General features: G+C 55.7%; 1 protein-coding gene across 3 annotated transcripts; it reads right to left on the reverse strand.

The window, feature by feature from the left end:
- Nucleotides 1-1311: 1311 nt before the first annotated feature.
- Nucleotides 1312-25334, reverse strand: ASIC3 (acid sensing ion channel subunit 3). 3 transcript variants are annotated; one of them, XM_083579825.1, is made up of 12 exons: nucleotides 24765-25331; nucleotides 14255-14614; nucleotides 12123-12273; nucleotides 8287-8414; nucleotides 7890-8040; nucleotides 7304-7360; nucleotides 7048-7201; nucleotides 4971-5062; nucleotides 4806-4885; nucleotides 3735-3806; nucleotides 3180-3235; nucleotides 1312-1771 (listed from the first exon to the last, which is right to left on the reverse strand). In XM_083579825.1, the coding sequence occupies exons 1-12, from the start codon at nucleotides 25317-25319 to the stop codon at nucleotides 1693-1695; spliced, it is 1935 nt and encodes a 644-aa protein (XP_083435951.1). In that variant the 5' UTR covers nucleotides 25320-25331; the 3' UTR covers nucleotides 1312-1692. The 3 variants fall into 3 exon arrangements, with proteins under 3 accessions (XP_083435951.1, XP_083435949.1, XP_083435950.1); XM_083579823.1 differs by lacking the exon at nucleotides 14255-14614 and having other exon boundaries at nucleotides 24765-25334; XM_083579824.1 differs by lacking the exons at nucleotides 3180-3235; nucleotides 14255-14614.
- Nucleotides 25335-25458: the final 124 nt, after the last annotated feature.

Here is a 25458-nt window from a genome sequence, read left to right on the forward strand (position 1 = left end):
GGTCCAGTCAGAACCTCGGGGTCCAGATAGGCTGCCCCTGGCCCTGGAGGTTCCACACAAACGTCAGAAGAGCCTGAGCACAGGATCAGGCCAAAGGGGGCCCATCTGGTCCAGCCTCCTGCCTGCTCTCAGACAGACCAGGTGCCTCTTCTGGGAAACCAGCAAGCAGGATTCGAACACAAGAGCAACTCCGGGCCAGAAGGCTTTGATTGCCATCTCCTCCACCAACTTGGCTTCAAAAGCCGATGGAACAAATTCATGGAGGAGAAGGCTATGGACGACTATTAGCCACTATATTATTATTATTATTATTATACCACCCTTCACCTGTGCTCTGCCTCCAAAGTTGGAAGGAGCAAATGCTGTGCATTGCAGTTGCTGGAAACCCGAGGACGAGAGAGCTGCCCCTGTGTTCGAATCCCGCTTGCAGGTTTCCCATCGTGAGCACCTGGGTGGCCCCTGGGAGAAGACGAGGCTGGACTGGACGCGCCAGACTCCTGCCACAAATTCCCCATGAAGGTGTCCAACCCTCTTCTAATGGCCTCCAGGTTTGACGGGCATCCCTGCCTGCTGTGGCAGGGAGTTCCACCGATTAACTCTGCCATTGTCTCCCAATTCTTCCACCTTCATGGGATTCCCGTGGGAGTTTTCGCGTGACGAGAGAGGGAGAGAGCTTTCCTCCTTGCTGTGTATAATTTCCTAAACTTCTCCCGTGTCCCCTGGATTCTCCTTCCTTGGAGATTTTTCAGCAGAGGTCGGAGGTCCAGGATTCTTCAGCTGAGATTCTTTCCTTGCAGGGGGTTGGACTAAATGCCCTTTGGGGTGCCTTCCAACCCTACCATTCGATTCCCTTGCCTTTTCTCTCAGCTAACCCCTCCAACTACCCCTGTGCCCCCCTTTCCCCTGTGGCTCCTCGCAGTCCACACACATATCCCCAAAGCGCAACACAGACACAGAGCGCCCCCCGCCCCCCCTTTGACGCAGCAAATTGGCACAGCCAAGAGGCTCTTTAATGGTACACAGGGCAAAAAGGGTGGGGTGGGGTTGGGGGTCACACGGAGGTACAAGAGAGGTCGGGGGGTCTCAGCAGCGTAGGAGGGGGGGCAGCAAGCACAGACGACACTCAGACACAGATACAGGAACCGACGGACAGACAGGTGTTCATGCAGGTGAGCCATCCCTTGACCTAGAGATTCCCCACCTGGTGGAGGGGGAGACCGCAGGGTCTTTTCCACAAGGCCCCCCCTCCTTCCTGAATTGGGGGTGGAGGGACTGACCGTAGGGCCCCCCCTACAAATAACCACATCCTGCAGAGCGTCCAATCTGGGATTCTTTTAATGCTACTTCGCATTGTTTCGCCCCCCCCCCCCCAGTCCCAGGCCGGAAGAGCCCCCCCACCCCGCGGTCAAGCCCTTCTATTTGGGGTGGGGGGGGAGAGCAGGTTCCCTCTGGCTGCCGTCCTCTTGGTCTCCTCTGTGCAGAAAGGGAGGAGGAGGAGGAAAGGGCGTGTGCGTTGTCGGGGGGGCGCCCCCCCCACCGGAAAATGCCAGGCTGCTCCACTCCCCGCACTGCGCTGGGTCCTGCAGGAGGAGGCGCCTGGTCCATTTCGCCGGGAGCAGAGGAGAGAGAAGGAGGCGCAGGTTTCTTTTGGGGGGGTCCCCTTCCTTCAGCAGGCGAATTCCTCAAAGTTGCCTAGAGTCGGGTGACGAGGTAGCATGTTCGGGGTGTATCCAACACTGTCCGAGTGACTGCACAGCGTGTGGCAGGTGCTCTGGGGGGGGCAGAGAGATGGGGGGTCAGTTAGCAGCAGCTGGGGGGCAAGGCTACCATCATCATTGTCTGCCCCACCCCCAAGGCAGGGAGCTGAGCTGCTTCCAGAGCCCCCTTAGGATTTGGGGTGGCCTGGAGGGATGCAATGGAAGACACCCCCCTCCATGAAACGTCCACGCAGGTGAGATGGAGATGGAGGCTGAACCCCCCCATAGGGAAAAGGGGGCTGGCAATGGGAGGTTGGGATGATGGACCACCCCCAGGTAACCATTTCCTGGCGAGGCCCAGAGCAGATGGCGATTGAGGGTCCCGGGGCAGGGGGGAGATCACCCCCCCCCCCCGAGACAGCTTTGCATGCCCCCTGCTTGCCTGTAGACAGAGAAAGGGGTCAAGGCTTGAGTGTGGGCCTTTTCAGTTGTAGGTCCAGACAGGGGAGACCCCCCCAAAAAAACCCCCCATGCCCTGCAACTTCTATGAGCAGATTCTGTCCTCCAAGAGGCTCTTGCCAAAAACCCATTTGGCCAAATCTGCGCTTTGGGGCAGGGGCAGGGGGCTGCCCCCCCCCTGTTGCAGCTCTCCTGAGCACCTGTGGAAGGTATTTTGCTCCTGTATGTGGAAGTTCTACCATGACTAATAGACCCAGGGAAATGTCTGTGTGTGACTCAGTGGCCCCTTTGGGGAGTCTGCGGTAAATGCAGCACCACTGTTGGGGGGGGGAGAGAGAGCAGGAGGAGGAGGAAGGAGAGCCCTGGAGATGGATCAGGCCCGTGGCCCCTCTGGCCCGGCATCCTCTCCTGGCAGCAGCCAACCAGATGCCATCATGGGAAACCCAAAAGCAGGATTTGAACACAAGATCCATTCTCCCCACAGTTTCCTGCATCTGGTATTCAGAAGCATCCTGAGACAGCCTTCGCCTCGGGAATTGGCCTGATCCTCTTTTAAAGCCATCCAGGGGGGTGGCCATCCCTGTGGCAGGGAGTTCCAGAGTTTAACTGCACTGCATGAAGAAGTCCTTTCCTTTAGCCTGTCCTGAATTCTTCAGCTTCATGGGACGACCAGGAGTTAGGAGACAGGGAGGAAATTGTTTCTCTGTCTGCATATCTAGCTGCCTTTTCCCAGGGCAGACCAGCTCCATTCTGCCTGCTTTCTCTCAGGTGCGTTTCCTTAAAATACTCTTCTATTGGAGGGCACCCCAGGGGTCATCCAGCCCAACCCCCTGCAATGCAGAAATCAAATCCACTTTATCTGGGCAGCCAGATTCTGGCTGCAGCCTCTCCTGGCTCCCTGAAGCAGCAGCGCCTTGACCCCCCTGTGGAGCAGGCCAGTCCAACGGCCCAAGAGAGCCTGGCTGCCAGGAAAACGGGGTGGGGGGGCGATTCAGAAGCGGGCCCCTGAAAGGGATCCTCTACCTGAGAGGGCGAGGAGGCAGCTGGGTGCCTGGGCTGCGGGGGAGGTCCGTGTGTTCCTGGTGCAGGTGAGATGCCAAATGGAAAGGGGGAAGGAGATGATGAGACAAAGTGGGTCAGGGTGGGGAGGCACAAAGAAAGGGGGCAGGGAGGGGGGCAGAAAGAACAATGAAGCAACACTCGAGGCAAATGGTCCCAATGGGGGGGCGGGGGTAGAAGATGAAGTCAGTGGAGAGGGGAAGGGGTCCCTGGGCATGCGCAGAGAGCTTTTCCATCCCACCAACAAAACCCCAGCTCTCCGCATTTGGGGGGGCCATGTACCGTACCCAAAAGGCCCATTCCCCACTGCCGGTACCCCTCCGCGTTTGGGAAAGGTGCAGATGGGGGGATATGATTTTATCCCTCAGGCCGCCCCCTCCCCAGCCACCATCTGCCCCCCTTTGGGCTCTCCAAGGGAGACGGGGGAGGTCTTTAGGCAGCCTTGGTTCGCAAGGGCCTGAGCCCAGGGGACTTGGGGGGGGGAGGAAGCGTGGGGGGGCGGGGGGTTTGCCACTTTACCAGGTTGTCGCTGTTGCTGCGGTCTGCCTGCTTCCTCGCCTGGTAGTAGCTGAGAAGTTTGTCCCGCAACACCTGCCAGGCAGCAGAGGGGGGGAGAGAGAGGCAGAGAGTGGGGGTCCCTGGCTGGCTGAGGGGGGGTGAGAACCTAAAAAGAGCCTGCTGGATCCGGCCAACGGCTCACCTGGTCCAGCCTCCTGTCCTCAATGGCCAACCTGGTGCCCATTATAGGGAGCCAGCAAGCAAGATTCGAACACAAGCCAAACTTTCCCCTCCTGGGGTTTCCAGCAGCTGAGATTGGGAAGCATCTCCTGCCTCCGACTGTGGGGACAGCGCAGAGCCATCCTGGCCAGGGGCCATCAACAGCCCTCTCCCCCTCCATGCCTTTGTCTAATCCTCTTCTAAAGCCCTCCATGGCCTCCTGTGGAAGGGAGTTCCACAGTTTAACTTCCCTTTAAAGGAAAAGGGACCCCTGACCATTAGGTCTAGTCGTGGCCGACTCTGGGGTTGTGGCACTCATCTCGCTTTATTGGCTGAGGGAGCCGGCGTACAGCTTCCGGGTCATGTGGCCAGCATGACTAAGCCGCTTCTGGCCGAACCAGAGCAGCGCACGGAAACGCCGTTTACCTTCCCGCCAGAGCGGTACCTATTTATCTACTTGCACTTTGATGTGCTTTCGAACTGCTAGGTTGGCAGGAGCTGGGACCAAGCAAAGAGAGCTCTCCCCGTCGCAGGGATTCGAACCGCCTACCTTCTGATTGGCAAGTCCTAGGCTCTGTGGTTTAACCCACAGCGCCACCCGCATCCCTTTAATCTGTCCTAAACCTCCTGAGACTCAGCTTCACTGTCCTTGCATTCTAGTGAGAGAGAAAAATCTCTGTCCAGAATGCGTAACTTTACAAACTTCTATCCTGTGTGGCCTTTTCTCCAGCCTCAAAAGCCCCAAGCTCTGCACGATTTAATCCGAATCCTCCTGAGCAGCCGCAGAGTGCCTTCCCCCGGCAATGGCGCTTCCAGACACCCCCCCCCGGCCTCTCCATCCCAGCCTCTCCCTCCCCCCCGGCCACCACTCACCTCATACAGGTAGTCGAAGATCTCCAGGATGGTGAGGAGGCTGGCGCCAATGAAGAGTCCCATCTGGCCCCCAATGTCCCCTGGGGGGAGGCAAACAAAGAGAGGTCACTCTGCCTGGACCCCCCCTAAGTCCTCCCCGCTCCCTCCCTGGGGCCCCTCACTCACCCAGCAGCCCAGCCACTTCGTAGGCCTTCTTCTGCTCGATGGTCTCGTAGTTCAGCGCTTCAAAGAAGATGTCCAGCACCAAAAGATTCTCCCTGAGCACCAGATGGGGGGGGGGTCAGAAGAGGCAGGCAGGGGGGAGCCCTGGGCTTGGCCAGCCTCCATGCCCCCCCCCCAAAGCCCTTGGGAAGCGCTCAAGCAGGGCTGGAAGGGGACGCCATCGGGCTAGACTGCCCCTGCACATGGGGTCTCCATTTGGGGGCCATTCATTAGGGGACGGGTTGCGTGGAACTGGAAATGTCCATGTTGCCCCGACTGTGGGAGAGCATTTGAGCCTCGATGCCAGAGGTTTTGATGGATCTTGTGATAGGAATTTTATGGTCTTAGATATATGGTAATGTTCATAAGTGTACCAACCAAGCACATACATAGATCAGCACAGGAAGGCCAACCTGGAACCATTTTGATTCCTAAACTGCCTAAATCTTTTCTCTGCAAGGTCAAAATGGAAAAGCCTCCCCATTGTCTTTTCCTTCACAAATCCTGTCTTAAGGGTGTGTCTGTGTTTGAATAGGGTGTGAGCCTGTGACCTGACTCAGGAACTAAGTATTTATCACTACAAAAGACTGGCCAGGCTCCCCAGGGTATCCAGTCAAGTAACCTGCCAGACAGGAGAAAAACAACATCTAAATTTCTGTTTTAGACCGCCTTTTCTGTGATGTAGGTGTGATGTTTCTGGGGGTGGTCTTGATCTACAGGGTGGCAATTTCAAAAGTCCATATAAGGCCTTGTTACAGATAGGTAGCCGTGTTGGTCTGCCATAGTCAAAACAAATTTTTTTTTTCTCCTTCCAGTAGCACCTTAAAGACCAACTAAGTTAGTTCTTGGTATGAGCTTTCGTGTGCATGCACACTTCTTCAGATACTTCTTCAGATACTTCTTCAGGCATCTGAAGAAGTGTGCATGCACACGAAAGCTCATACCAAGAACTAACTTAGTTGGTCTTTAAGGTGCTACTGGAAGGAGAAAAAAAAATTGTTTTTATAAGGCCTTGTACACCATTTTTCTGGGTCCCTCCTCTCTCCTGCAAGTGAGGGGAGCGCCCTGTTGCAACAGATCAATAAAGGCCAAGCCTACAGGCTGCTGTTTTGCTCCAAGTTATCCTGGTTGGTGTCATTGTTTTTGTCCAAGGGAGCCCTCAGATTTTTCCATTTACAATCCGAATTTAATTTATACCAAAAAAATGACCAGCTAAAGCAGCTCTTTGCTGGAGATGTCATAAGGACAAAGCCTCTATAGGCATAGACTTTGGACAAATATATTGGTATTTGGAACGAGTTGATGTGGAATGGAGGGGGTTATTAGCAACCATATATAGATTAGGATAAAAGGGACGCAGGTGGTGCTGTGGGTTAAACCACTGAGCCTAGGGCTTGCCAATCAGAAGGTCGGTGGTTCAAATACCTGCGACGGGGTGAGCTCCCGTTGCTCGGTCCCTGCTCCTGCCAACCTAGCAGTTCGAAAGTACATCAAAGTGCAAGTAGATAAATAGGAATTGCTCCAGCGGGAAGGTAAACGGCGTTTCCGTGCGCTGCTCTGGTTCGCCAGAAGCGGCTTAGTCATGCTGGCCACATGACCCGGAAGCTGTACACCGGCTCCCTTGGCCAATAAAGTGAGATGAGCGCCGCAACCCCAGAGTTGTCCGCGACCGGACCTAATGGTCAGGGGTCCCTTTACCTTTACAGATTAGGATAATATCACTTATGTTCCTTTTTAACCAGGCCTTTGGTTGACCTCATCAACATCCCATACACTTTTAAAATGTGGCTCTTGGGGGGGGGGGTATTATTGGATTATTGCTTTTATTTTTATTTTATATACTGTTATCTTTTTATGTGAACTGCCCTGAGACCCCCGGAGATAGGACGGTATATAAATCCAATTAATAATAATAATAATGATGAATACCACATTTATAAATGAAAATCTTTCAACAAAGTACCAAAAGGAAGAAAGAAGGGGGCTGGTGCAGCCGGGGGTCTCTTTCCAGAGGGGGCCCAGTGGGGGGGCCTCTACTCACGCGATGTACTGCTCGCTGCGGTTGTACTTCTTGGCCAGGTACTTGGCGGAGGCCTTGCTGGGGATCTTGACCACGGAGAGCTCCTTGCCGTAGCGCACCGTCTCGCAGGGAGTCTGGCAGGAGCAGAACTCGTTGTCCTTCTCCACCAGGAAGTCTGGGGGGCAGATGGGGCAGGTCAGGGCTGGCCGGAGAGGGACAGGAATCTCTCTCCAGCCCCCTGCCCAACCCAGGGGTCCAGAGGGGGGTCCATGCTTACCCAGGGCCGGGTCGGCACACTCCTTGTACTGCTCCGGGGTGCAGAGGTTGGCGTTACCTGGGCACGAGGAACAGCGGTTGAGACAACGGAGGCACGGCGGGCACCAGAGCACCCACTTTCCTGCATCTCCTTGTGAGGGTGCTGGTCATTCGAGGTGCCCTGTAGGGTGGGCACCTGGGCCAATCAATGCCAAGGGCCTTTGGGGGTCCCCTTGACCCACTGCCGCCCCCCAAAGTGCAGCAGACATTGCCAGGGCCAACGGGGTGTGTGTCCCATTGCAGGGAATTTGACTCAATGATGTTTGGGGTCCCTTCCAATTCTGCCAGTTTACAATTCATTGGAGGTTTCTAAATGGAGGTCTGGGTTTCCTAAGCTGCGATTCCCGCATTGTAGGGGGCTGCCCTAGATGCCCTTTGGGGGTCCCTTCCAGCTCTATAGATGGAGATGCCAGAATGACCATGCAATGACAGGTCAACCCGAGTATGCGGACCCCAGGAGCCTGCCCGGGGCCACAGCCTCCCACGTCTCCAGCAGCCCAGATTTGATGCCCGTCTCCCCGCCCCGAGCCCCTCCCCCTGCCCCCGACCTGGCATGTGCACCATGCGGCAATTGCAGTTCTCGGCCAGGTAGCGCGTCTCGCAGTCGATGCGGCAGGCGGCCATGCTGTAGTTGGCAAAGAAGGCCGACTCCACGGGGTTGGATTTGCAGTCACCCCACGGCGGGGGGAGGTAGAAGAGCTGCGGAGGAAGTGGGGAAGAGGGGGGTTGGCTGACCCCTCTCAGGACCTCTGGTGTCCGTCGTCACCCCAAGACCAAGCCCCCCTCTCTGCCCCACAGATGGGCTGCCGGGCAGCGCTGGGCGCATTCCTAGAGAAATCCCATAGGAGACGGCAGGAAAGGCTGAGAGAGCCAGGAAGCCGGCCCTGGGAGTGGGCAGGGGGATCTCACTGCCCAGAAAGCCTGGCGCACAAGAAGGGCACATACCCTTTGCTGCTGGCACGAGACGAAGGTCTGGAAGCCGGGCGCCACGCCAAAGCCCAGCTGGTCGATGGAAGGGGGCTCGTTCTGACTGTGGATCTGCACCTTCACCCCAGCTTCGTAGGAGGTCTCGTCTGCAACACAAACACAAGCGCATTGGGGAGAAGGAAAGGGCCGGATCCTGAGTGCGGGGGGGGGGGGGACTGGTGCTGCTCCTTTCCTGTGTGTGAGGGGAGCACCCTGTTGCAACAGATCAATAAAGAACAGGCTTACTAGCTGCTTTGCTTCTCAATATTCTCTGGTTGGCCTCTGTTATTTTCTCCTACCAATAGGGAACCCACGTAAGGACTCTGTACGGGCTCTTGGATACCCCATAAGGGAAGAAGGGCAGATTTTTATCGTTTAAAACATGAACCACCCTGAGATCTGCAGATGTGGGGAAGCAAATTTAATAGTTAACATGCGGAACTCCCTTCCACAGGAGGCGCTGATGACCGACAACCTAGATTAAAAGAGGATTAGGGAAAGTCATGGAGCGGGAGGAGAAGCCAATCGAGGGCCACTAGCCATCATGGCTACGATCTGCCTCCATGGTCAAAGGCAGCAGCGCTTCTGAGAACCATCTACTGGAAGCCACCGGAGAAGAAAGGTCTCTTGGGCTCAGGTCCTGATTGGGCCATTGGCCGGATCCAGCAGGATCTCCTTCTTGTCTTCCGTCCCTGGGCTCTGTGCTACCCCTGCTCTGCTTTCTCTAAGACAACCCACCACCCGACCCTCTGCCTCTTGTCTCCCACCCTTTTCTCCACCAGAATCTGCCCAGCCCCACTCAACTCTGCCCTAAGCCGGAGGTCAAAGAATAACAGAATTGTAGAGCTGGGACCCCAGGGGCCATCTAGTCCAGCCCCCTGCAATGCATCCAGGACAGATGGCCAGCCAACCTCTGCTTACAAACCTCCAAGGAAGGAGAAACCACCACCTTCTTCCGGAGACCATTCCACTGTGGAACAGCTCTGCTTGTCAGAAAGTTTTTCTGTATGTTTAGTCAGAATTTCCTTTCTTGTAACTTGAAGCCAAGGGTTCGAGTCCTTCCCTCTGGAGCAGGAGAAAACAAACTTCCTCCATCTTCCATGTTACAGCCCTTGAGATATTTGAAGGCGGCTCTCATTTCTCCTCTCAGTCTGGAGATACGGGCACAGCAAATAGCCTGAGAAAGTCTCACTTTCAATGGGCCCCCTTCTCTCAATGGAAGGGCCGATTTATCAATGAACAATACTTCATTCAGATATGATTCTGAAACATGAATCAAACAAATATTCTGAACAAAACAGGCTGTGGTTCACCTCTGGGAGACCCTCTCAAGTCTAGAAGGAAATTCTGGTGTTTGACAAGTATCTGTTGACTGGCCCAGCAGGGCAGCTTCCGTGTATGAATGGGGAGCTCTGTGACAATGGATTCTGGAGGCCAGGCATTCACCAGTTCGTATCTGAAGAAGTGTGCATGCACACGAAAGCTCATACCAAGAACTAACTTAGTTGGTCTTTAAGGTGCTACTGGAAGGAAAAAAATATTTTTTTTGTTTTGACCAGTTCATAAGGATGTCTCAGTCCTGTCGTTCTCAGGTATTGCCAGGCATCTAGAGGAACGCTGAGCGGGACCCAGTTTACATAACCACCATTTATGTTTGCATCTTTTGGGAGAGGACTCTCAATCACAGGGTCATGGGTTTGAGCCCCACTGTTACGGAAATTATGGGGGGGGGGTTTACATCTTTAAAGTTGTTAAATGTTACAAATATTATGCATAAATGTATCCTTTTGACTTGACATCTCAGGGAAGTTACCTAGCTTTAAAAATCATATAAAATCAATTCCTTTGCTGTTTTCCTTCATTCCACCGCCAATCTGCTTCATTGGCCAAGGACCTGGAAGCCACTCGGTCCCCGCCATAATCCCTCAAGCGGGAGGTCACGTACTCACAGGAAGGTGCTCATAGGTGTCAATCGCTGGGCAAAGGCACTCCTCCGGACTTGCCCAGGTGGCAGACTAGGCAAACCAAAGTTCTATTGCCCCTTTGTAGTAGGTGCTCAGAATGTTTTTCCCAATACACATCCTGTATCCGCCTGTTGCCCCAACACCTTCCTCCTATGTTAATCGTGTATAACCCTTTCCTTTTCTGATGTAGCAATGATGCTTAATGAACTGTATGCTGGGATAAGATGGAAAGTTTTAAAAGTCCTTGTCACCCCATCCTCGGGGTTCAAAATTCCTCTTTCAACCTGTTGCACAATAAACTTTGGTCTACAGCTATTTGCTCCGGTTGGTGCCTGGACTCCTTCCTTTATTCTGCAGGGACCCGCGGGCTCTGCCCGACCAGCTGGGGGACTGAGCAGCCTCACACCGAGATTTAACACCCACATTGGGTGAAAGATTCCTGCATTCCAGGAGGTTGGACCAACTCTATGATTTGATGATCTTGGGTGGTCTTTCTCTTATAATTTCTGAATGCACAGTGTTCAAGGCTCCGCTCCTCCTTTTGTAACAGACCAATAAAGGTCAGCAGCTTGCCTTACTTCCTTGGTGTCGCCTCCATTTGCATCCCTGACCGATAGCGGACCTCAAGGGGTCCCTTGGTGGGGAGTTGGGCTGTAAAAGCCGACCTCCAATTTTTTCTTATACACTAACAATAATAAAGGTGAAATGGGAGTTTAGGAGCAGAAAGAGGAAGAAGGAAAGGGCAGCCTGGAAGCTTCAGGAGGCTGAGAGAGTCCAGCACCCCTGAACCCCACAGAGGGGGCAGAGGAGAATTCAGCCGGGCTTGGGATATTGCTGCTGCAGGATGAGCCCCACTAGACAGGAAGGAGCAGATCCTGAGTAGCTCTCAGTGGCTCTGAGGTCCCCAGAAATTTCTCCTGTGGGAAGATCTGCAGTCAAAATGACAATTAAGTTAGCTATATAATCATAAGAAAGGGTTAAGACTCTTAGACAAGGGTAGGCAACCTAAAGCCCGGGGGCCGGATGCGGCCCAATTGCCTTCTCAATCTGACCTGCAGATGGTACGGGAATCAGTGTGGTTTTACATGAGTAGAATGTGTGCTTTTATTTAAAATGCATCTCTGCGTTATTTGTGGGGCATAGGAATTCGTTCATTATTATTTTTTTAAATATAGTCCGGCCCACCGCATGGTCTGAGGGAGGTGGACCGCCCCAGCTGAAAAAGGTTGCTGACCCCTGCCTCTTAAGAGTTCCTGTATTCCCAGAGAAGACAGATCTGTGATGTCATATCCCCTACATCCCGTGGCATCTTAATTTTAATTTTTCCTCCTTCCTCCTTGCCTCAGTGTCTCTCTTCCTTTTGAAGCCAGCAACTGAGCAGAAATACATTCCTGGGCTTTGCTCAAAGCTCAGACTCCGTTTTGGAAACAAATTTTGTCTTTTGTAAAGACATATTTTTACCTGCATACTGTTTGATGCATTTGCTGCCTGCATTGAAATGTAAGTAAACCTTTTCATTTATCTTACAATTGTGTGTGCTTCGCTCTTAGCAATGGGGACAAAGAGGGGAAAGGTCAGCAGACCACAAATAAACAGGGACAAAAAGGTGTATTTGACTAATTCCTAGCTTCCAGTAAGCTGCAAAGCGCCTAAGTGGTTTTACTCTGCTAAAAGGGCTTCACAGCCTGTTTACTCTCATATTTCTAACACACGTGCGGGACAGGAGATTTAAATTTTAATGGACAGATTTAATCTTCAATCCACCTCCATCGTCTCCTGGGATCAATCAGGGCCCATCCCCAAGAAGGACCCCCGTGCCCACCCCAAGCCCTCCTCCGACCCCTCACTCACCCGTTTCTCCCCAGACAGGCAGGTACTCATCCTGCTGGATGTTCAGCATCAGTTCCAGACCATTGCCCGTTCCGCCCTTGACCGTCGTGAGGAGTTCGTGGCCGGGAGCCCCCGAGTTGAAGGTGTAGCACTTTCCCAGCCGGGTGAAGATCTGCAGGAGGGGGAGGAGAAAGGGGTGGCGTGAGGAGGAAGCTGCCTTGCACCAAAGCCAGACCATGGCTCCATCCACCTCAGTATTGTCTACACTGGCTGGCAGCTGGCAACCAAGATGATCAAGGGTCTGGAAGCCAAGCCTTATGAGGAATGGTTGAAGGAGCCGGGTATGTTGAAGCAGACAGAGGGCCTTCTCGGTAGTGGCACCCACCCTGTGGAATGCCCTTCCTTCAGATGTGAAGGAAATAAATATCTTTAAAAGACATCTGAAGGCAGCTCTGTTTAGGGAAGTTTTTAATATTTAATGCTGTACAGTGGTACCTCAGGTTACATACGCTTCAGGTTACATACGCTTCAGGTTACAGACTCCGCTAACCCAGAAATAGTGCTTCAGGTTAAGAACTTTGCTTCAGGATGAGAACAGAAATATTGCTCTGGGGGCACGGCGGCAGCAGGAGGCCCCATTAGCTAAAGTGGTGCTTCAGGTTAAGAACAGTTTCAGGTTAAGAACGGACCTCCGGAATGAATTAAGTACTTAACCCGAGGTACCACTGTACAAGAAAGGAGATTCTGACTCAACATCAGGAAGAGCTTCGCATGGCCTCCCTTGAGAGTTGTGGCCTCTCCTTCCTTGGAGGCTTTGCAGCAGAGGTTGGACGGCCATCTGTCGTCATGGATGCTTCAGCTGACATTCCTGCCTTGCAGGGGGTTGGAATAGATGACCCCTGGGGTCCCTTCCAACGTCACAATTCTACGCTTCTATGGCCACCAACTTGGACAGCTTTAAAAGAGGATTGTGCAAATTCAGTGTTCATTTTGAAGGCTCCTAGCCAGGGCGACTCTTCTCTGCCCTCCACCGTCAGAGGAAGCAATGCTTCTGAATCCGTTGCTGGAAACCCAGAGAGTTTCTCTTGAGTTTGAATCCTGCTTGCTGGTTTCCCTTTGGCCACAGCAAGAACATGAGGCTGGGCTGCACATGGAAGTTGAGAGGGAGCAGTGGGGGGGAAATCGATGACCCAGGAGGGGCTCTCCTTCAGCCCCCAGCCCCAGTCCTGGAGCAGGGCCTTCCCAAATCTTGCGCAGGGCCGTTTCTGCGGCATGAGAGCCTCCCCTCTGGCCCCCGCTGACCCAAAGCGCACTGCCCCCCCCATCCTCCACGCCATTGTCCGTCTCGGGTTGCGCTGACGCTGCTCCAGCCTCTCGCAGGAGACATTGGGCGAAGCGGCAGGCCTGGTGCAGCTCAGCGCAGAGTAACAGGAGTGGCCTTGGGGACCAGCTGGGCTGGGGGGGCAGGAGGGGGGCAGGAGGAGAAGCAGGAGGAGGAAGAGGCAGCAGCTGGAGAGGAGATTGCCAGGAGAAGGGAAAGATGACCGGGGGGGGGGGTGAGAAGCGGGAGGGGGCATCTCAGGGGTCTCCCTAGGCAAGGCCTGCCCCCCCCGCCTCTGGGCAAGCCCCCCACCCCCAATGCCCGGCCCTAGACGCAAACCTCTGGTGTGCATTAGAGACTGAGATATCCTCCCTGAGAGAAAAGGGGGTGGTGCTCATCTTTTCACCCAGATGTGGGGGTCTCTGGCCAAGTGGCTTCATTAGTCGTCGCCCCCCCAGGCCTCCCCAAGTGACCCCCCACCCTCTGCTGACACCCCACAGAAACGGACCCCAAATAGTCGCTGCCCCATCGGGCATTTCAATTCCAGTCTTTTGAGGCCTGCTCTTATTTTTCTCTCAGCCTCTGACATAGACTCATGGAGCTGTAGCGTTGGAAGGGCCCCGAGGGTCATCTAGTCCAACCCCGCGCGAGGCAGCCATCGCAGATAAAGAATCTCTGACAGACGCAGAATCACACAAGGGACTCCCAAAGGGCATCCAGCTGAACCCCAATGTGGCTGCCATTAGGAGGTATGAAGCTGGGGGGGGCTCTGAGGGTCCCCAAATTGGGGTGGGGGGTTGGGGGAGGCGCAGGCCCAGGAGAGGGGACTCACGGCGGTGAAGTTGTGGGGGCCGCACTCCCGGGTCCCGAAGCGGCAGTCCAGCAGCATCTCCTCCAGGCTGTGGGCCGTGCGCTCCACAAACTCCTTCATGTCGAAGCGGGGGGTGGGGTAGAAGCCGAGCCCCCCCTCGTCCGCCCTCCCCAGGGCCCTCAGGTACTCGGGGAAGGCGGGGGCCTCCACGCCCAGCAGCTCCTGGCCCACCCAGTGCAGGTCGTTGCGCGTCAGGCGGGAGCGGCGGACGCGGTTGAAGTTGCAGAGGGTGACGGCCGGGAAGAGCAGCAGCCGCCCGGCCTCCTCGTCCAGCATGGTGACGTGGTGGTACGCCTTGTAGTACTGCACCCGCTCGCCCACCTGGTAGAGGAAGATGCCCAGCGCCAGCAGGACGGCGCCCGCCCAGGCCGCCCGCCGGGGGGTGAAGGGGCCCGGCAGGAAGACGTGGGCCAGGCCGTGAAGGGTGCAGCTGCCGGCAAAGGCGGCAAAGTCGGAGGGCCTGGGGGCCGCCTCGTCTGCTCCGGGCTCCTGCATGGCCCTCGACGGTCGGGAGCTGCTGCTGTGGGGTTGTGTTTCAGGCCCCGGAGGGAAGGTCTGGGCAGCAGAGGAGGAGGCGGCAGCTGATCCCGGGCAGGTGACGGAGGAGGAGGCTGCTTGGCCCAGGGCCAGGGGGGCAGGGAGGGAGGGCCAGGCGCATCCTGGCACTGGGAGGGCAGGCCGGGAGCCAGGGAGCCCTGGGAAGGAGGGGAGAGCCTGGGTGCTGGGGGTGCTGCACTCAGGCCCCACGTGGAACCCTAGAACGGAAGAGCTGGAAGGGACCCCCCAAGGGTCATCTAGCCCAGCCCCCCGCAAGGCCAAAGGATTGCTGACAGACAGCCACCCAACCTCTGTCTAAAGACCTCCAAGGGAGGAGAGTCCATTGGTTCCTGACAGTGATTGGCTGGATGCTGCGTTGTTGCAGGGATTTATGTCTAGGTTTGGGGGGGTGTTGCCCCTCCAGCAGATCTCATGCACACGCAGCCCACTACCAAAACCAGCACAATCGCTTTTGTGACTTTTGTGATTTGTCCCCACAAAATACTTCACCACAGTTTCTTCCTATCTACGGATAGATAGGGCCTTTGCTGATACCAAATGTAAGAATTCACTGATCAATGTATCTCTGTACTGGCTCACAAGGAAAACCTCAGAAATTCCTATAGACCTGTGAGCTCAGCTCCTCATCAGCCCCTCTGCCTGAGTGAGAATTCCTGGCATCCTGATACCTGAGTGCCAGACAGGTGACCATTCCAGAAATAACAAACCCAGATGAAGACAAAAGGGTGTGATTAACTTGGCTGGGAAACAGGGAAATGTAAAGATCTCTTTTGTTCCACTTGATGGGTGTTTGGTGGAGGGCAAGGGGAACCATGGGGCAGGGTCCAGGATGCTCAGATTACGGCCACCAGACCTCACCTTTCATGATGTAACCCTGATGTAGTTTGGGGGGGTGTAACATGGGGATTAGCAGCTAATAAAAGTTTGGGTTCTCTTTTGTTCGGGGCTTCCATCTTGTTCCACCTTGAGGCAGGTGGGAGTCCTGTCACGACAGTCTTCAATAAAGACCAAGCCTACTGGCTGCTGTTTTGCTCTGGTATTCCTGGCTGGTCTCCTTGGTTTTTGTCCAAGGGAGCCCTCAGATTTCTCCGCTAACATCTCCAAGGGACTGGCTGGATGTGGGGGGGGGGGGAGGAAGCGCCAGTTGGGGAACCCCCAAGGGAAAAAGGCTCAGAACCCGGGAAGTTGGGGTTGGGGAGAAGACGGGGGGGGAGTCAGAAGCTGAAGAGGGAACAGGGCAGGTGCTCTGGGTTGCACCCAACATTGTGGGAGCCCGGAGTACATGTGTGACATCATGCACACATGTGAAGTCACATGCCACCGCAGCCGGAGGGCCCGACAGTGCTCCCCACCACGGTGGGAAGGCGCCATGGAGTCGCCCCTCAGGGCACCCAGAGTAAAAAAAATTGTGGGTGCCTCAACACCCCCAGAGATGGTGCTTATGTAACAGGGTCTAGTGAGCCAGAAGAGGCTGGGGCAGAGAGGAGTGCAGACTCAGAGGCAGAAGTGGAGGCTGGAGAGGAGGGTGGCCAAGAGGGAGAAAGGAGTCAAGTTGGTGAAGAGGCGTGGCTGTCTCCCCCCCCCCCACTGCAACAAGCTCTCCTCCCTGCTGGTCTCCCAGGACCAGGAGAGGGGTGAAGAGGGTGGAGCAGAGACAGACTGGGCATCTGAGTCTCCAGTTGCTTGGGAAGGACCACGTGGGGAGGAGACTCTGAAGGCTGTGGGAAGGAAGGCCCCAGTCCTCCTAAGTGCCTCATTGGGGCAAGATCTACCCTGAAGGGTTCCTGGGATCACTAGGCCTGGCCTGCTTTGTCTCGGAATAAAGAGTTTCAAGAAACAGAAGTCTAGTGTCTGGATCAAGGGAAGTAATAGTACCACTCTCTTCTGCCTGGATCAGACCACACCTGACAATACTGTGTCCAGTTCTGGGCACCACAATTTAAGGAGGATGTTGACAAGCTGGAAGATGTGGAGAGGAGGGAGACCAAGAGGATCAAGGGTCTGGAAGTCAAGCCTGATGAGGAGCAGTTGAAGGAGCTGGGAATGTTTAGCCTGGAAAAGATGAGGCTGTGAGGAGATATCAGAGCCATCTTCCAATATCTACAGGGCTGTCACATGCTGGTTTTCTCCTGCTCTGGAGGGCAGGACTCAAACCAATGGATTCAAGTTGCAAGGAAGGAGATTCCGGCTAAACATTCAAAAAACCTTTCTGACAGTCAGAGCTGCTTGACAGTGAAACAAAAGGGGATGAACTCTCCTTCCTTGGAGGTTGGCTGGCCTCTGTCAGGGATGCTTTTGTTGACTGGATGAGCCTTTGGGTCCCTTCCAGCTCTCTGGTCCTACGAGATGACTTCCCTGACACCAAGTGATGAGTTCTTCCTCCCAACGGTTCCATTCTAGCTCTGACCATCAGAAAGTTCTTCTGTTGAGCCAGATTCTAACCTTTGTGGCACCTGAAAGGCTAACATGTTTACTAACTGCATAAGCTCCAAAAGGCAACCCCTGAGCCCATGCAACTCTCAGCACATTGCAAAATGAAGAACAGAGCATGTGCACTTATTGTCTTTCACTCACTTCCTGCTTTCACCCGGTCACCAACTTGCAACCTAACCTCCTTTGCAGGACTGTTGTGAAGATATAGGAGGTGTAAAATGGTCCTTATACCATAGAAATCAAATTGGGGTTCCTTTAACAAGATTGGTGCATCTTTGTTCCATAACAGTGGACTCTCGGGCTGCAAACGTGATCCGTGTGGGATGCACGTTCACAACCCGCAGCATCCACAACCCACAGAGGGGTGTCTGCACATGCGCAAAGCACGATTTAGCGCTTCTGTGCATGCGCAACCGCCGGAACCCGGAAGTAACCTGTTCTGGTACTTCCAGGTTTCGGCAGTCCGAAAACCCCCCCAAAAAACGCAACCTGAAGCATCTGTAACCCAAGGTATGACTGTATATGTTTGCAATACTTCCCACCCCCTCATGCAAATAAGTATGGGTTCAAAGCGGCAACCAATCTTAATCTGGTCTGTTATTCCATGTTAAAGTCCAGTTTAAAAAAGGAAAACTTGCTCCCACTTTCCAAAGGCGGCTCAGTCAAAGTAAAATTTAAACCTACATTCAGCAATAAATTTCACTGGGCATTCTGCCACATTCTTTCTCTCTCACACACACATACACAAAAGCACACATGTTGTTGACAGTAAAAATGATGCACACGAGAGGAAGTCTGAGAGCTAAACAAAGGCTGAAGGGAGGCGGGGATTTTCAAGGTGCAAATGACTCAGATTCTCAAATATTTGGGCTGCAGTCCTAACCCCAACCCCACATACCTGGGGCTCTGGAAGTAAGCCTTGCTGAATTCAATGGGACTTACTTCTGAGTAGGCACAGGAGTGCACTGCCAATCACTGTGAAAATGGCATTTCAGAAATATGGCTAGTGGGCGGTTGGTGAGAAAGACAAGGGAAGGTTTATGGGGGGGAGGGTTTAAACACAGTAAAAGCTCTGCAAATCCATGGCTGGATTGCACAGGCAGAATCTGCACACAAGATGGGGGAGAGACGCCCCCGGCCGCCTCCTCCTCCTCTTCCAAAGGACAAGGCAGCAAAGAGGGACATTGCCACCCCACCTCTTCCCCCCTCCCCTCTGGGGCAAAGCTGGAGAGCTGCTCCCCACCAGCACCCAGGCAGGAGGGCCCCCTGCTTCTCCTTCCCCTCTGTCCCCAGTAAAGATGCAAGCCGCCCCCAGCGCACAGGTGAGGGGGCAAGGCAAAGCCAGGGAGGAAGCCCCATCTCCTGTCTTTTTCTCCCCCCCCCCCGCCCAAGAGCCCTTCCAGACAGCAACACATGCCCCCTGCCCCCAATCTGCTGCCATGTTCTGCCCCCAAACACCCTCCGCAAACCCCTCAAAGACAGAAAGCAGGATGGCCTGTGTGTGCTGCCCCCACACCAACCCCAAACAGAAGCGGAGAGGGGGCTGCACAGACAGTGTGAGGGGAAGGGTCCCTTCCAACTCCTGGACCTGCTCTGAAGAACAAGAGGAAGCCATCGCGTCCTGGAGAAAGTCTGCTCTCCAGTCAGGTGGGTGCCCGGCACAGTTTGATGCCTAACTTTGCTTCTGGGTGGGCTGCAGACGGATGTTTTATTCATTTCATTTTTTGAAAGAAAGCTCAGGCTCTGGGGACTCGAGTCCTGGCGCCCTTGCTCCAGCTGCACCCCGGACGATTCAGCTTTGGGGAGGAGGCAGGGAGAGGCCTCCCAAAGACCCAAGAAGAGCCTGGTGGATCAGGTCCAGCCACTCAGCAGTTAGAGCACAGCCATCACGGTTCATAGCCATCGGTGGTCTTTTCCTCCTCCATGAATTTGCCTGACCCCCTTTAAAAGCCATTCAGGTTGGTGGCCATATCTGCCTGCTGCGGGAAGCAGTTCCACAGTTTAACTCAGGAAGAAAGGCTCTCTTTTCTCTGTTCTAGAAGGTGGGAACGAGGCCAGCTTTTGCTTAAAAACATGCAAAAACAGCCAATAACGGTTAGTGTACCAGACTAGGACCTGGAAGAAACCAGGGTTTAAATGCCCACTTGACCACGAAGCGAGTGGCCGTGAGGGCCATAGTTGAGTCAGGTGCTTCGGGGAGAAGTACCGTATTTTTCGCTCTATAAGACACACTTTTTTCCTCCTAAAAAGTAAGGAGAAATGTCTGTGCGTCTTATGGATCGAATGTGTAGTCCCTGGAGCCGAATTGCCCAGGGGCAAAAAGCAGATCATGCTTCCCCCCCTTTTTTTTGAAAGAGGGAAGGGGGTGTTGAAACAAAGCCGCTGATCGTTTGCCGATTGGGGAGAGAGATAAGGGACACTAGAGATAAAGGAGGCTGCCTGGGAGAGGGGAGGTAAAAGCCCATGGATCCTCAGGATTTTTGCATTGGGTCACCCCAAATTCACCATCAGATCACATGTCTGTGGCCACAGCACGAACCACAAAAATCATACATCCACTGTTTCGTTCAGAATATTTTTTTCCCCTTGTTTTCGTCCTCTAAAAACTAGGCGCGTCTTATGGAGCGAAAAATATGGTACTTCTTTTTAGAATACAGAGAGTTTTATGAAACAGGCTGTTGCCCAGCTGCCTCCCGGGGGGGGGGGGGCTACTCAGCAACTTTCCTCCTCTGAAGTGGCAAAACTTGCAGGAACTATTCAAGGTAATTGAGTCTCAATCCATCTGCAAGGAATCCAGGCAGGCAGTGCGGAGGAGGAGGAGGGCAAAGCGAGGCTCTGGGATGAAATGGCTTAATTGTGCAGGGAGCTCATTTGCTGGGTGGCAGATTAATCCCCCCCCCTTGAGTCTGGAAGGATCAATAGTGCAGAAACACAGAGCAAATTGCAGCCGGTGTGTTGGTGTGTTGTTTTGTTTTTTTAAAAAAGCAAAGGGTGTTTGTGAGAGCGAATATTGGGGAAGGGATAGGAAGTGGCTCAGGGCGTCTGAAAACACCCCTGCAGAAATCAATAAATCAATGGCCTCTTCTGCACAGAAGAGCAGAAATGGGTGAGGGGGCCAGATGAGACCAGGAACGGCCCCCGGTTTCTCAGAAGGAGAGATCCAGAAGGGCAGGTGTTTTCTTCCTTTTTTTGGCTAAGGGAAGAAACTGCCGTTTGTGCGTGTGCGTGTGTGTGTGTGTAAAACCACACTCTGGGCACCTTCCTTGGCAGGCTGCCCCCTCTCGTGAGATGCTTCCCCCACACTGGCTATCCAGCTGGAGTCTGCAGGACCCTTCCCCACAAGCAACCCGGGGGGGGGGGGAGGGAGCAGCTGCTGCCCTGGCAACAAGCTCAGTTGCCTTGAAGATGGGCAAAGTCACCATGGCAACGGATTGTCCCAGGAAGGAGTGGATGTTGTCAAGGCAACGGGTGCTTTGGAGGAAGTGAAACAGGGGGGAGCCGTGGCCAAACTGCAGAGGGCCCCCTGGCTGTGGGGCAGGAGACTCTGGGGTCTCCTCCACTGAGCCGCCTGCACCTTGTGGGCGGCTTTTGATCTGGGCAATCCAGACGGAAGGAGAAGCTTCTTTCAAGGCAAACTCAGGGCCCCCTGAGCCCCCCCAGCCCCCAAAGTGCACACCAAAGCAGTTCTCTCCCCCTGCTCTTTGGCCTCCCCACATACAGTCATCCGAGGTAGACTGCCTCTTGCCATGGAGGGTCCGTTTCCAATTGTCATGGCCAATGGCAATTAATAAACCTGTTGCCCCAAAAGGGAGACTTTGCATGCTGCCCCCCTGCAAAGGAGTCCCTGGTTGCCCCCCTGGCAGAAGGGGCCCCTGGACTAGGCCAGGTGGGGGGGGAAGGTTTTCTAAGAGGTGGGCAGAAGAGGGGAGGAATTTGGGGGTCCAAGACAGAAGCAGGGTCATTCTTCTGGGGCAGGTGGGTGTCCCAGTGGCAGGAAAAACAGAATCATATAACTGAAGAGTTGGAAGGGACCCCCAAAGGCAATCTAGTCTTCCCCTACCAGCTTCCAAGCCTCAGATGTTGGGGGAGGGGAGCAGCAGAGGAGCGGCTGTCCTTTCCACCCATTCAACTCCCCTGCCCCCCACTTTCCAAGACTCCCCCAGCCTCCTTGGGGCATGTGAAGCTGTGTGCAGGGCCAGCGTTTCATAGTTTTTTGGGGTGGTGAGAGATTTGCAGCAATACCCTGGGATACGTTTAAGATGAACTGGAAAGCTGGAGTGTGAGGGGGGGTGTCTCTGCGAGGAAGAAGAGCTGCCCCCTCCCTGGCCCAACCCCTCCACAATCCGACTGGCTTCACAGCGAAATTTTGTAACATAAGATTTTAGGCCACCCTAGTCCAGCCTCCTGTTCTGACAGGGACCAGGCACAATGGGGAGCCCCCAGGCAGGATCCGACCACAGGAGCAGCCCTATCCCCTTCTGTGGGATTGGGAGATATTGACTGTGGAGCAGAGCCATCCTGGATGGAGCCCCCCAGAACCCCCTCCTCCCCCCGCATGAACTGGCCCAGTCCTCTTAATGCCACCCTGACCACAAGTGAGAAGGGCATCAGCTTAATGGGCACCCAAGTTGAGACCCTCAGATGCCCTGGAAGCCGAAATGAGAGCAGTTGAGCCCCAGCCTCAGAGAACCAGACCCAGCAGGAGCCTTGATCCAGACCCTGATTTTAGGGTCCATAAGCCCCATAAACGGTCAGGGAGCCCCAGGAAGGACAGAGTGGCAGGTGCTCCCTAGACCTTTTGAGTCCCACGCAAACCCCACTGGGGTCCTGCTCAGTAGTGGCAACTCGAGGGAGCCCTGGGTGCCTGGGCACCCATAATTTTTGTGGGTGCTCTGATGGGGCTTCCAGTTTCTACCAGACGTTGCGTCAGAGGCCTGATGCGATGCCCAATGCAACCTCTGAGCTGACGTCGGAGGCCCTGTGAAGTCACATTATGTCGCGGCTGCCATTGGGCCCCCATAATCTGGGGCCCAAGTTAGGGGTGCCCGTGGCCCCGCTTCTCCCAGCTGTGCTCCTAGACTGAGGGATGATGGGACCAGGTTGGCTCTGCTCTGTGCCCAGCCTGGCACAGGAGGGGGGGTCCTGCAGCCCTGAGGGGGCCCCATTGAGGTATCTGCCTCTCCTGGCCCTAGACTGGAGCCTCCCCAGTCCCAGACAGGCAGACACCCCCCCTGCACAATGCCTCTCTCCATAGGAGCCAAACCCTGGGGGCCAAGGTCCCTTCTGCCCCCCCAAACTATCTGAGGGGACCAGCCCCCCAAAAGTTAATGAGCATTGCCATTCAAATGGTGTGCCTGCACTACGTCTTGCGACCAATTATACGGGGTGGGGTTTACCTGCCCCCCATATTTTATTCAAGCTGGCCCCCCTGCCCCCCACTGTGGCCTTAGCAAGGCCCTGCCCATCCCCCTCACTCCTGCTCTCCCCATAGCTCAGCTGACTCCCCACTGCCCTGACCGCCTTCTGGTGTCCTCCCGCCCTATCCCTTAGCTTCCTGGGCCTCTATGTGTGTCCCCCCCCCCTGAGTTCTGTCCCCCACCTCTTTCGATCAACCAGCCTAGCACCCCTCACCTCCTTGTGGGCGGAATGGGGGAGGGGAGGCAGAGGATCACACTCTGCAGCCCCTGAAGTGAGGGAACCCCATCAGGTATCCATTGAGACAAAGCAGCCCCACAACAGCCCCCCCCCCCCGCAGTGGAAACAGCTCTGCCCCTTATAGAGAAACCCCCATAGGAGCCAACTCCTAGGGGAGACCGGGGCCCCACAAAACTGGTCGCATTGCCATTCAAATGGGGTGTTATCTGTGCCATGCCTTGGAATCAATTATGTGGGGCAGAGCTTACCTGGCCTCCCCCAATATTTTATTCAAGTTGGCACCCCGTTTTGCATATTCAGAATCTGGGGCCCGTGCTGGTTCATGAGATGGGGCTTTTGCTCATGGGGGGCTGATCTTGCTCCACTGCAGGGAATGAGGAGATGGGCCTCTGAGCCCCCCATCCCCGGGGAATGGCTGCCTTCCCGCCTCTCCCCACCAGAAGACTCCCTTCCTCTCCTTGACAGCTGCTCCCTGCAATAGCCTAAGCAAGGCAGCCCTCTCTGCTCTCCTGTTCACCCCCCAGCTCCCCCACAAGCAGACCTGCCTCCTCCTGCAGCTGCTCCCAGGTGCCCCATTGCGCCAGGAGCAGAGGGCGGTGGCCGTGGCCCCCACTGCAGGGCTGCTGTGCTCCCTTTTCAGCTGGGGACCCCAAGGGACCTGCCTCAAGAGGTCTCAGAGGAGAGACAAGCCCAGCGCTCACTGTCTCCAAATAGCCTTGGTCCAGCTAAGTCAACCATTGCACACCATGCCCACTTGTGCTCAGGCTGGGACACAGGCAGGTAGATGCCTGTTTGCGCCCAGAGCTGGTTCGCTAGAAGCTCTCGGGCCAGTTCTCTGTCTCCAGCTAACCAAATCTTACAGCTCACCCCCAATGAATGCTGCCTTGCTAAATGCAGGCTTCTTCCTGGGATGGGGCCACACCCCAGCAGAGATGGCCCCTCTCCCCACCCCATCCCTGATACCCCACTTGGGATCCTACCTGGGCGCAGAAGAGCAAAACCTCTGATGGCACAGGGCCCTGGAGCAAGTGCCCAGGATGGAAGAGGAAGAGGAGGGAGGAGGGCAGGGTTTGGGGAATGCCGGCTGAGATGACAATTTGGCTCCCCAAATCCTGAGTTGTGCTGAAAGCCATGAGTCCTGGGTTCAAATCTTCCCTGGTCAGGCATTTGCTGCTCTTTGCTGGACAAGCCCCCGCCCCCAGGGCTGAACCACATTTAGCTGCCTGAGGCGAAGGGCAGGATGGCAGCCCCCCCACCCCCCCAGAAGCCAATCCGAGCTGACTGCTGCCCTGACCTCATGCTGAATTCAAGGTGTGCATGCGGTTCCCCCCACATAGTGCTGAGCCCAAAATTGAGAAGATCTATAACTGAGAACATCCATTTGGGCGTCCCAAATTTCGGGCACGCTGAGGTTCCCATATTATCAAAGATGTCCAAAGTCTGCCCCTTCCTGACCCCAAACCCTGGGAAGAGGAGAGCGTCCCCCACCCCCAAAAGGTGACAGGTGTGTCTCTCTCTTCCAGCAGGTGGGACCCGAAGGAAGAATTGCCAGAAGGATCCCTCGCCCCGGACCTCGCCTCCCTCTGCCCGACGGTAGGACCACTCTTCCCACCAACCACGCATAAGGAGAGCCTCCAGCTGGATCCGGCCCGCGGGGGGCAGCCTAGCCCCGCACCCCGTTCCCTCAGTGGCCACGCAGCCGGCACCCTCCGTGGGAAACGCGCAAGCGGGACGGGAGCGCGGGCGCTGCGCGGTCCCCTCTGAGCCGCCTCCCCGGTGCCCTCCCCGGCCCCCGCCCCCGCCCCGAGCCGGGTCCGCCCCTCACCACGGTGAAGTTGCTGGCGCTGCAGTTGGCGCCCCGGAAGGTGCACTGCCAGAGCATCTCGGCCAGGTCGTGCCCGGTGCGGTTGTAGAAGTCGGCCATGTCGAAGGGGCGCGCCTTGAAGCCCCTGAAGTTGGCCCTGTCCCGCAGGGCGGCCAGCAGCTCGGGGTCGCCCAGCGGGGCCACCTCGTGGCGCGCGTCCAGCAGGGCCAGCAGGTCGCCCACGTGGTAGAGGTCGTTGCGCGTGATCTTGGAGAAGCGGAACTCGTTGAGGTTGCAGAGGGTGACGGCGGGGAAGGTGAGGTTGGGCGCGGCCACCTCGTCCAGCTTGGTGACATGCGGGTAGCTGAGGAAGTAGGCGACGCGCTCGGCGCAGACCAGCGCCAGCAGCGCCAGGGAGCCCCCGAAGGCCAGCGCCCACAGCAGGCGGCGCAGGGAGCGCGAGCCGTGCGCCACGAGGTGGCTCAGCCCGTGCAGGGACGAGCCGCGCGCGAAGGCCTGCAGGCCGGGCAGGCGCTCCCCGCGGGCCATGCCAACCCCGGGCACCTCCCGCATCATGGCATCTCCCGGAGGGGCGCCACCCGCGCAGCCTCCGCGCGCCGCGCAGCCCCACCTGCTGCCGCCGCCGCCGCTCAGGCGCGCACCCCCCGCTGCCACGCGGCGCGCTCCCCGCTGGCCCGGCGCCCGTGGCCGGGGC

This window comes from Podarcis filfolensis (assembly GCF_964270895.1).
Source record: "Podarcis filfolensis genome assembly, chromosome: 12".
NCBI lineage: Eukaryota > Metazoa > Chordata > Lepidosauria > Squamata > Lacertidae > Podarcis > Podarcis filfolensis.